This window comes from Seriola lalandi, unplaced genomic scaffold (genome assembly GCF_002814215.2).
Source record: "Seriola lalandi dorsalis isolate HSWRI2012SDOR001 ecotype SW California unplaced genomic scaffold, Sedor1 jcf7180002054948, whole genome shotgun sequence".
NCBI lineage: Eukaryota > Metazoa > Chordata > Actinopteri > Carangiformes > Carangidae > Seriola > Seriola lalandi.
This window is the reverse complement of record NW_019525499.1, coordinates 1,384,368-1,397,007: the sequence shown is the minus strand read 5'-3', so window position 1 is coordinate 1,397,007 and position 12,640 is coordinate 1,384,368. Positions and strand designations below refer to the sequence as shown.

General features: G+C 37.4%; 1 protein-coding gene across 1 annotated transcript in view; it reads left to right on the top strand.

Moving 5' to 3' along the window:
- The window catches only part of kcnh1a (potassium voltage-gated channel, subfamily H (eag-related), member 1a), a 39,703-nt gene extending 31,027 nt beyond the window's left edge, over positions 1-8,676 (top strand). Inside the window, exons 12-13 of the mRNA XM_087170448.1 lie at positions 1,118-1,314; positions 5,149-8,676. Of these exons, the coding sequence (XP_087026574.1) occupies positions 1,118-1,314; positions 5,149-6,018 (1,067 nt within the window). The 3' untranslated portion in view covers positions 6,019-8,676. The remainder of the gene's footprint in view (positions 1-1,117; positions 1,315-5,148) is intronic.
- Positions 8,677-12,640: the final 3,964 nt, after the last annotated feature.

The following is a 12,640-nucleotide window of genomic DNA, read 5'->3' as shown; positions in this document are numbered from 1 at the left end:
TCCTTCTTCAGTATTAAGTATATCACCTTCATTACACAAAAACCTGATTAATCTTATGATTATGTCAAATAATATGTCAAATGTCCATTATAACTTCCCAGAACCCAAAGTGATGTCTTCAGATTGCTTGTTTTGTCCAAACAGCATTTCAACACTCAAAGACATTTCATTAACCGTCTCATATAGAAAGCAGCAAATCCTTACATGAGAAGCTGGCACCAGGAAATATTTGGCACTTTCGCTTTACAAATGACTAAAGGGTTAATTGATTATCACTAGTTGCCAGTTAAATTTCTTGTGGCATTTAGCAGTTAAAGCTGCAGATATTTCCTTCAGGAGTAGGTAGAAACCAAACCCGACCCGACCCGACTAGACTAAGTATAATTGTTCTCTCTCTCTGTGAAATACTCTGAACTACTACTCTGTAGAAACCCACACTTGATGCACATCGTGGAGGAGTAAAACAGACCATTTGTTAATATCATGACTTTCCCAATGTTTATGAACCCAGTTACTCCTCTCTAGCACCTCAAGGTGATATTATTTATCAAGAAAAAACAAATCTTTTTGCTTGCTTACGCTGACCTGGTTAAATCCCAGCAGCATTTCTCTTTTTAAAACCACACACTTTTTTAATTTGCCAAATGATTGATTTTAGGGATAGCATCCTCAAGCAGGCCCAATGACAACATCTTGACTGTTTTTCCTCAATAACCTGCGAACGGTTCCTCTTTGCAACAATCAGTAATACTGTCAGGCTAATACCATTGACCTGGATGGAGACTATAATGGAGATTGAAGTGAGTTACGAGTTACTTCTATAAATCAAATTCTCATGAGATGAATTACCCTGTAGAACAGAAACAACATATAAAGGACACCTGCAAGCAAGATTAAACACCTTGTCTCGTCTAGCAGAAGAACACTGAGCTCAAAAAGGCTCAAAGTGCTCATAAAGGGCCATTATTAAAGCCATTCATTACAATTCACAAGGCCTTTATTAAACATGCCTTATTAGAAATGGATACCAAATTAACACATCATTTCTCTCTGTCTTAACCTTGAAGAGCAAATGTTTTGGAAGTATTACCTGGTCTAACTTGTCCTCTCCCTGCAGGTAAGGGAGATGTATTTGGGGATGTTTTCTGGAAAGAGGTGACTCTGGCTCAAGCCTGTGCAAACGTCCGAGCTCTGACCTACTGTGACCTCCACGTCATTAAACGTGACGCTCTGCAGAAGGTGCTGGAGTTCTACACAGCATTTTCCAACCACTTCTCTAGAAATCTGCTGCTCACTTACAACCTGCGAAAAAGGGTGAGTGACTCTTCAAATAGCCCCAAGAAAGAACAAGTTCACCCACACGCTTCACTTCCCTTGTTTCCACAACAGCTGCATGTAGAGCTTGTTAAAAGGTGTTAACTCTCTTCTTCAAATGTAGGCACTGTATATGTAGGTGTGTATGTGTAAGGGGGGGGGGAATAAAATATTTAGATATTGTTTTAACATTTGTTTTGCACCTACAGCATATGTACGATTTTGTGCATTGTACAGCCCAGTAGACAAATAAGACACTACAGTTCAACAGCACCACAAACTGCAGCCTTCAAAATGACCATGAGGCTGAATCACCATCTCTCGAAAGCTAAAACCAAACATTATAATCTTCACGAAGGTGGGATTTATTGCAAAACTGTGGGTTGAGACTACTTTAGTTATAGTTAGGACCACAGTTTCTCATTTAATGCTACACAAACAAGTTTTCCACTCAACAGCAGGGCCCAGTGAAGTTTGGCTACCTTGTTGAGGAGTTGTACGTGTTCAGCCTGCCACCTTGAAAACTGATCTGCTGTCAAGAAATGCCAAAATCGACTATATTCTTGTTTTTTAGACACATTTCTGACAGATGTTTGCAGTTGTCGCTAACCTCAGTGACAAATACATCGTGTTTCCTGTGGCCATGTTTTTCCAGATGAATGATTTTAATGTCTAATTTTTAATGTTAAATTGTTTAATTTGAATATGAAGCTACAGCAGGAAATATTCATTTTTGTATTAGAGGTAACTTACAATAAAACGTTAGGAAAGTGAACGGAAAACAATGAAGTTAATGATGAGATAAAACTACAATCAGTAATGCGGGATTGCATGTATTCATTGTTTCCTTTGACTCCCTCTGACAGTGCCACTGACAATTAATATGACTACACACAGAGATAATTACTCGGTGTTAATACAATGAATGGCTACTGTTAGAAAATGTACAGCATAATAAGCACAAGAATTTAAACTTTCTCTTCTCCACATTGTTTATCCGCTTCTCAAAATATGTTTAATTGGATTTCAAATCCTTTTGACTTGATACTCTTTCTCTGGCCAGACCATTATTTTTAATAAGAGCTTAAACTTTAAGAGGAAGTTCTGGATCCTGCTTTTAAATTGGTGCGTCATAATTGCTTTGGTGTTTTTGCACTGTGCCTCCCAGAGATCACATGTTGGGCAAGTGCAGTCTGCTTTTCACAGTTTTGACAGGTACAGATTTTTCCTTCTCTGTTTAGCCACAGTAGCTGTTGCTGGTCATGTTAGACATATTGCAAAATACACTCAGTCACTTTCTGCAGAGAGTTAGATTGATACCCACTCTTAGGTTGCAGTACTTGGTAACCAAGTTACCTAACCCCCTCTATACTTTGTGACAAAGAAATGAAGCTTATGATGAACTAATAAACTTTTTTTCCCCTGTGTGTATTTATCTGTTTTGTTTCACTCTTTGTGTAGGATCTGAATGCAGGACTTTCACCTGTAGCTGAGTACTACTTCCGTCACGCCAAACTAATCCTCTAACTACCCAGTTTTTCCTCCTTTTTCATTCCCAGCTGTGGTTGCTGTGAACAGAAACATTAAAGAATTACTTTGCAAAATGTTCATTTGCTAGACTTAATAACACAAATGTAGATTTACAGTATCAGGACTTTTCAAAATGACATGTAGTTGACAACACTAGAGCCAGAGCTCAGGCATGTTACACTAGTAAACAACATGTACTACGCTTAATACAAAAGCACAGTTCCATTAAACAGTCACCATATATTAAAGCCACTCGCACAATCACTCAGACATGAATGGCTGTGATGAACAACACAGGTGTAGCTACCAATCACTACTCCATTCATAATAAGATCAGCCTGTCCAAGAGAGTGCATGTGGGATTGAATTGCCTGCATATGAAAAGGCAATCTCATCTACTGCTTGAAACTCACAAGTCACCAGGGTCCCATACTTCCTGAATGTGTACAGCAGGGAAATCCAGAGATGGCCTGAATAAGGAGCCAAACGCTGCCTTTGAATGGAGCTCCTGAGGTTTTGTTTTTGTCTTGAGAAATCCAGCACATGATATGTAAGGCATTCAAGTGGTTTAAGATGTGAGAACAGTGTTGCCATGAGATTGAGAAGAAAAATAGGTTACCTTACCTTTTTATGATGAATGATTTAAGTGTATTGCATTTCAGCATCCAGTTGAGGAACGAGAAAATGATTTAAAAATGTGAACACGATGCCTGAAGATTGGACATAAGTTTAAGTAAAACTGTGTTTTAGATCATGTCAGATGTTACTTGGTACACGGTTACTAGGGTTACTGTTCTGTTTCTACAATGTTTGAAGTAGTTTACAGTTTGCTGTGACTGAAAGAATGCAGTAAAGTTATGTGCATGGTTAGTATTTTCCTTCCAGTAGATGGACACCTGGTTATGTTTTAAAATCAGGGAGCAAATTGGAAAGATGGAATCATCCATACAGTTCAGGACTGATCAAGACAGGAAGTGATTATCAGAAGAACAGTTATTTCATACTTGACATTATATTTATAAAAACATTATGTAGCCTAAAATGGTAGTAAGTTGCAGGATACTAGCCCATCGTCAAGGACAAACAATTTATATCAATGAAATAGCCTCACAACACCATCACTGTATAATTTGGAGGATTAATGAAACAATGTTAAACATGATGGTTGCTATTCTCAATACTTACAAGGCATCTCAGAAGTCTAACAACGAAGTAGCCTACAAACAACTTGGATGACTTCCAGTGCCACATGTTTATTTTACACACAGGTTCTAGTGCCAGCTGTTCTCATAGCACTACAAGAATGAATAATCATAACTTCAAAAGCAGATAATTTTAACCTACATTATCTAAATCGACATCTATTGTAATGCAAACACTGCACTGTGGACAAAAGCCTGATGTTCAGACTTTGTCCTGTGTACAGAGAAAACCCATTTACTATAGACACCTTTATGCTAAGCTAACTAGCTTCTGGCTCCAACTACATATTGTAAATACGCACCTGAAGGTGGTGTTGATCTTCTCATCAAACTCCGAAAGAAATCAAATTACAGATTCCTCAAAATGCAAACATTTACTTTATAAGGATATCAAAATGATACTGACAAGTTAACTTTGAGTACTGGCTCAAAAATGAAGCAGTGATTATAACGATGTCAACTCAACTTTTTCCAGAGCTTTCAACCATATCATAGTCTTCATTATTGGATGGACTTTGCTCAGTTGTTACAGATATGCATGGAGATGCAAGTTAAGTATCACAAAGTGTTGAAGACAATGTGAGGCAGCAAAAAGCTCCACAAAAATCTAATAAGTGGACCTTGAGTTGGAAGTGTTTGTCAAACTATTTTAGAGGTAGTAGAAGAGTGAACAGATCAGTTATTTTGTTAGCATTGGATTTGTTTTTCAAGAGAGAGGACAAAGTTTTAGACATGCTGCTGCACACAAACATCAAAGTACAGAAAGAAAACTGCAAATGCTTAAAAACACAGTTGTCTATTAGCAGCTGTGTGGTAAGCTAACAGTGTGTCTTCACCCACTGAAGCCAGAGGCATGATGTGAACTTTCCCTCTGTGTCGTGGGAATAGCCTCTTTAAGGTGACATTTACAAAGCACACACATTTTGAAACATCATCTTCCTCGCACAAACTGTACATCAGACACACCTGTTCTCTAATTGAAGATGATTTTTGATCAAGTTTTGTATTGTTACTTGTCAAACTGATATTTTTGATCATTCAAGTCTTACTAATGGTTTTTATGATGGTGCTTTAGTCACGAGAACTTTAAATTCTCTTGTAGATCGTCTTCCGAAAGATCAGTGATGTGAAACGTGAGGAAGAGGAGCGACAGAGGCGTAAAAATGAAGCCCCTCTGAACTTGCCACCTGATCACCCAGTTCGAAAACTCTTCCAGCGCTTTCGGCAGCAGAAGGAGGCACGTATGGCAACTGAGAAACCAGAACTAGATGAACACGATATCGAGAAAGGCCCCGTGTACGTGGACGTCCCAATGGCTAACACAGCCATTACAACTACCAGCATCGTCACAGTAACAGAAAGCCCAGCAACACCCTCATCTTCAACACCTTCGTCTTCAACACCCGCCAAATGTGCTCCGTCAGACAAGGCAAAGCTGCAGGTGCCGTCTTCCATTTCTCTGGTAGGATGCCGGCCTGCTGAACCAGTTAAAGTCAAAGGCTGGGGTCGCTTCAAGGAGTCCATGGCCAAAGCTGACAACTGGAACAAAGTGTCTAAAGCCGAGTCCATGGAGACTTTACCTGAACGGACCAAGGTGCACGAATCACAGATATCTCTAAAGAAGACAGACTCTTGTGACAGCGGTATCACCAAAAGTGACCTACGTCTGGACAAAGTGGGTGACTTCCGCACGACACCCCAGGACCGCAGTCCTGTCCAGCCTCCGGAGACCAGGCACGCCTTCTACCCCATCCCAGAGCAAACGCTTCAGGCCTCGCTTCAGGAGCTCAAGCTGGAGCTGAAGGACGACCTCAAGAACCTGAACGTTCGAATGTCCAACCTGGAGGCGCAACTCACAGAAGCACTCAAAATCCTCAGAGCGAGAAAATCAAGTGCTGGCTCTCCGCAGCATCTTTTTGACATTTCTAGACCTGCTTCGCCGGAAATGGACAAAGAGGACATCTTCTCTTGAAGGATGGAATAATCATCAGGCAACAGTTAACTGTGAACTCAGCTGGAATCCAGTAATATCCAGGTTACTTGGATTGCTGAGGCTGCACTGGGCGCACCATTTAGATTAGGCAACAGTGTGGTCTTCAAGACGCACCAGCCGTTATCGTAGGGGTGTACCTGTCGGTTAACCCGGGAACGTTGTGTTGAGAAATTTAAGGTCATAGCCCAGATTTTGGTGTCATAACACTGAAAATCCGAAGGTTACATAAAAACTGACAGCTATATGTTTGTACATAAGTTTGATTTATTTTTCCATTGCACTATAATGGGAAAATAGCTATAGAGGTTTGATTTTATCTCAAGTTCAAAATCTGCTCAGATTTTAAGCCTCAACAGAGGAACGTGGTTGTATCCCTTCGGGAAGGCTCCAGTAGAAACAGCATGATCCACTGGTTTGTTAGTGAATCATTTGTATGAGCTTCTTTGCATGTCACATAAAACAGACATGTGCCTGAAATTGCAGATGGTGCATATTTGATTAATTGAGGCAGCACGTTGAGTCATTTTCATTATTTCACAGTGACGGTGAAAAAGGACAGTCTTTGCAAATGTTGAAACAGTGTCAGTAATTTCCTCCAGCAATTGATGAACTCTCTTATTATATCATCTGCCACAATCATTATGAATTATACAACAGATAACTCTAAATCTAAATCATCTTTCAGCAGAGTTTATAATTTCCATAAACCATAGATAGATGTGCTTGAGGAAAAATGAAATGCAATGTTAAATAGTGTGGCAGCAGTAAACAAGTTGTCCATCTTTCCTAATATCTAGTATTTGTTATTCTCATATATAAACACTACAGCCACATACTTGATACATATATGTATGTGACAGTCATACTCGGCACCAACTGATGCATGGCTGTGCCCCCCTTACTTATTTTAAAACTGACATGAACATAGTAAGGAATGCTTTTTTGCATAATATTTCTGAAATAAAATTTATTTATGTAAAATAAAACAGGCTGTCATAAAATGACAGAGGCTTGTTCCTGGAAACAAACCTAAATATATGTGGACTGATTAACTGGAATCTGTTTTGGAGATGATTTTTGCTTCTAATGGCCACATTTTTACACCAGTTTGCATGCATGATTTAATGTCTGTCCGTCCTCATGTTCACTTGAGAGAAAAAATTCCCCCATGACCACATGATACAAGCTGACTATTAATAAGGGGCAAAGATCAAAAATGTCATTTTGGCTCACATGTTCACGCTAAGTGTTTACAATGCAGGCAATTTCTTTCAGAACTCCAATTTCTTTATTTGAGGCCAATATTTGGAGGCAATAACTTTGTTTTGGTCTCCACAAACTTGCACACGTTCCCTAAATGTTTCTTTCATCTGGGAGACAACCATCACCATCTGGGTGCTACTGCTTTGGTCTGTAACTAACAATGTTTTCACCATCTATTAATCTGCAGATTATTTTCTTAGGTTATCGAATGTAGTGAAAAAACAGCAACTTCACAGAAGTTCAAACTTCTCAGTGCCCAAGGTGACGTCCTCAAATTGCTTAATTGGTGAAACCACCAGTAGAAAAACCCAAAGAGATTTTATTTACCATCATATATGACGAATAAAAGCTGTGAATCCTCACGTATGGAGCGTCACACTAGCAAGTGTTGCTGCTGATTAATTTTCTTTCCATCAATTAATTAACTAATTGTTGTTGCTGCTGCTGAAAAAAAGAAAAATAATATTGTGAAGAAATAATTTACAGAAAATGTGCACAATTTCATGTATTTTCATCTAACTAATGTTAATTACACAAGAATGTATAAAAACAAAATTAAGATGAGATTTTTTTTTACCTTTTTTAATGCATTACAATACACCAGACCTGTGCAGAATAATCTAGTCAAAATAACTCATAAATGTTCAAAAGCTAATAGACAATGTTTTTCAATGTATGTCATGACATTGACATTGTAATTTAATTTGACATTTTAACTCAGTTTCAGTTTCACCACAAAACACGTACAAAATAAAGAAAATAGATGTTTAAAATTCTTTTAAATGAGGATTGTCTCAGATGTTATGCCCAACAATTACTAATAAATACCAAAATCATATACTATTTTACCTGCCAAATTACATTGAAACCACAATAAATCTCTGTAAACGAATGTGATATCATTGTATTGTTAAAGTGGCAACTAAAATTGTTCCTTCATTCATTACACAACCCTAATCCATAGAAAATGCATCAAACTCTTATGTAAAGCAGAACATTGAGTTCTGTTATCAAGCAATAATAATAATACATATTTAACTGTTACAAAAAGTAACAAAAGTCTAGTAACCATTAAATATGACTCATTTTCAACTGTTTTTGCAGTTTTACAGATTAATGGGTTTATGCTCATTGCTGATAAGGAAGTGCAGAATATATTAATTGCAATCAGTAGTCTGATTTTAACAGTAGTTATACTAGTGTTTCTAAAACAAATTATTTTTAACTGTGCACAGAACTCAGAAGCACCTCTGGTAGAAACAGGAGCTTTGCTGCTTCTTGCTCCAGTCTATCTTTAGTATACAGTATAAGTATTCATTTTTTACATGGCAAAAACAATAACCACTATTCTTTATTATTTATTATTCATATGGATAATTTATGTCCCCAGCATGTCTTCTTTCTTATCGAGACAAAAGACAAGCTGAGAGGGAAAATACTTTTTTTTTTTTTTTTTTCTCCAGCACATTCCCTAGCTTACATTTCCATCAAAAATTCAACCTACTAAAAATAAATGGGCATGTCATCACAGAAGTGAGAACTCCTTTGGGTTACAGCCAGTGTTTGACAGTCTTTATGGGTCTGCTAAAATCACGTTGCTCTGACTCCATCACAGAATTCCTAAATCTGCTGCTCACACACACGTGAAGCGTTCAGAAATCAAAGGGAGGGAAGAAAGAGGCCTGACATTAACACAGGGATTTAGTCACCCAAGTGTAAGAGAGGATCTACAAATTATGTAACGGCAGTCTTTAATATCAGCTACCAAATCAATCTCCAAATGTTTGATGGCTTTAAAGCTGCAAACAAATTTGGTACAAAGTTATTACATTATTATTACATGATCGCTCTTTTCCAGTTACGACCAACTGACACGGCACAAAGTCAAAGATGTGATAAAAACGCTGTAAAAATAATATCCCTTAAGTGATAATGTTTTACGGTTAATATAAAGTTATCCAAAAGACATTGTGGAGATTTAATTTCTGTAACTGTGGTTTTGGTTTTCCACAATTAAACTAATAAAACACTTGCACTCATGACAGGACGATCTGAACCAAGTTCCTTCCCAGCACCGAAGGACACATCCAGTAATGTCACTGAGGTAAAATGTTTAATGTTGTATTTGCAGCTGTGCTTGACATTAGAAGATTGTCAAATACCCACACTATTTTTTTTTTTTTAAACTAAGTATCACAGTTTATATTAATGCCTGATGTACAAACAAAAGAAATTGAAATTTAGATTTTATTTATTTATATTTAGACTCTAGATTTGCTGACATAGCCAGAGTCACAACAGTCGCATAGTTTAAGATTGTTGTAGCTCAAGGCGGCTCATATAGAAACTATTATTTATGTTGGTTTTTTTAACTTAAACTAACCTTATTGTGCACGTTGTAACAACCAAGAATTGGTATTGAATCCCTCAAATGAAAGCATTGGCATAAAGACTAGAAGCAACAGCTACAGTAGTTTGGCTCTTTTCAAAGTTCAGTGCCTACCAGCTCATCTAGAACTCGTCAGTTAATTCATTTACCTATCTATAATCTTTTTTTGGTCCAATTGTACAAAATTAAACATGTACAAACAAGTTCTGGTCTTACAGGGAGTTATGTGCCAGTAAGCTAGCAGGCTAGTCATTTGCCCTGCTTCCAGTCTTTATGCTACACTTCCAAGGGCAATAAGTTTGCCTTACTCAAATGTTTTTGATTTCGTCTGCACACAGATCTTTAATCTGTAATATTACGGCTCACAGCTCTAGATTAAACTTTACATCACATTATGTGGAGGTCAAAGGTGTAAATCTTTGAATGTTACACAACAGTTAAACCACAACTGTTTATTTAAACAAGTTAAATAAATTTTTAAAGGAGCTATTTGTAAGTTTTGCCATTGCTACATTGCTAACGTTAGCATTAACGGCTGTTTACTAAGCAGTCAAGAAACATTTTGAGTTCAGCATCAAACTTCATTCCTTTACTCACCAACAGCTCTCTCCTTGTTTCTATGATCATTTTTATCTTCTACTGAAGTTAGCATGCAAACCAGCTAGCTCTGGCCCGTCATGTCACTTTCCAATAGCGGCTCACCGCAGCCTCCAGTCTGCCCTGAAGCTGTAGCGCTGCTCAGAGAGTATCATAACCTCTCGTGTCATAAAGACATCAATGGCAGAAGCTCTTGTCAAGTAACAAAAACAGTAACAATCACCACCTGCTCCCAGCAAGAAACCACATTCGGCAGCAGAGAAAACTTACAAACAGCCTCTTTAATAATACCAACAACAATGCAAACAACACAACATAATGAAGTGCTGACTGTCATTCTTGTTTTTCATTATTTATGTGATTCAATCATTCTAATCCCAAACAGAAAATATTTATTTTGTTGAACAGATTATTGTTGCATTGACAAAAAGGGTTTTCTTTGACGGTACTTTTGGGGGAATATTTTCATTTTATCCACAATAAACTGTTTCAATTCACCAATGACACAGATGAATGACCAGTAATATTTGTAAAGTATGTTTTATACTTTCATTTTCAAATTGGTCTTTTGTGTAAGAGGTTCTGTATTATTTCACTTTGCAAATGTACTATTTTTCTTTGTTTCTTTATATTTCACTTTATCCAACAGGAACAGATTATATTCATAATAATCAATAAAACAAAAATATCAAATCTGTTCCAGCTAAAAATCAGATTTTGTGTCCAATAAGAAAGATGGAGCAGATGGAGGGTATTTTCACTTACGCCTCTTTCAGGAGGCTAAATGTTTTACAAGCACCATAAATATGGCACTAAAATGGGACGTAGGTGCACTTTAAAATTCAGAAACAAGATCCTTGAGAGCAGTGTGTCGTTCTGTGCTGTTGCATTTATAAACAGAAGTCATAAAAGTGACATGTGACACATGGAAAAGTGAGAAGGACCTTTACAGTACTGCACTACCATTTCATTTATATTACAGTCATCACCTTTGATTGCTACTGAGAAGCATGCAGCACTGTGCCTTCATCATTTTGCCCCACACCTACAGGAAAGCAGTGTTAAATATCCAAATTACTCTCACTTCTTTGATTTGAACACAGAACTATTTTTGTGGTCAGCTCTACAAAGCTGCCTGGTTATAAATCCCTGCACACAAACATATATGTGTATATATATATATATACATACATATGCACAGATTATATTGCAATGTTTAGATTCTTAAGAGAGAGAAGAGTTTGGACTCTGTGTTAAAGGTTTCATGTAATATGCACATGCCTCCATGTTCACACGTCATGTGATGAGAAATGTAACTATTTCAAGCACAATGGGAACTTTGTTATGAACTGTGACATACTGTGCTATTCATAATAAATATTTTATACATACTGTACCCTGTCTGTTCTCTATAGGCGCCGTGCAGCATCCGTTCTGACCTGTGAGAATTGTCAGTCTTTGTGTGTTAGCTCCTCCGCCGGTGATGAGGGCACTTCTTTGAGAAAGTGTTTGTCAGCAGGTGTTTTCTCCTGCTGAGCATCTTACGTCAGATAAACCTCACAGTTTTATGTTCATTTAAGAGGATTCCTCGCTGACCCCCACTCACATTGATCCTCCTTAGTGCCACAGAGGTGATAATCCCAAGAACAGTAATCAGCTAATGGAAACAGAACCAAAGACTCCAGATTACACACTACTTATATTGTTTCCTGACAAAATACCTTGTATTATAAGACTATTTATTCACCACTCATCAACATATGAACTACAGACCTGTACAGATAAGATGGATTACTGATTGATAAACTTAATTTATAAACCTAGGGATCAATCGATTGTTGCTGCAGGACTTTAAAGAGAGAACTAGAGGCAACATGAGTTTTATATCGAGGATGAATTTCAGTGATTACACTCCTGACAAGTTCAAATCCACTCATTCTTAAACTAATCTTCTTGGACACCTCAAGCTGATTTCCTTATTGTGCACTGTGAATATTAAGAGGATCAAATTGTTCTTGCAACATCACACTTTCTAAGCTCAAAAGACACACAAAAAAGCACGGATAAGCTTTTTAAAGCAGCTTTATGCTAATTCCCAGAACAGTTTACCTTTTAAAACTGCTGACAAACTAGTGAACCCTTACACAGTAAATTATTCAAGGCAGATGCCAGCACTTTCAAGAATGTATCTCCAATAACTAAACTGAGAGAAACTAAACTGTTACTCATTGGTCAAACTTTTTGAAGTTAAAAGATTTTTTCTCCAATTACATCAGTTCATCAAACCGATCATCCCAGTCCTTGCATCAACCAGATGATCTTAAATAGTGATTATTGTCATGATAGTTTAAG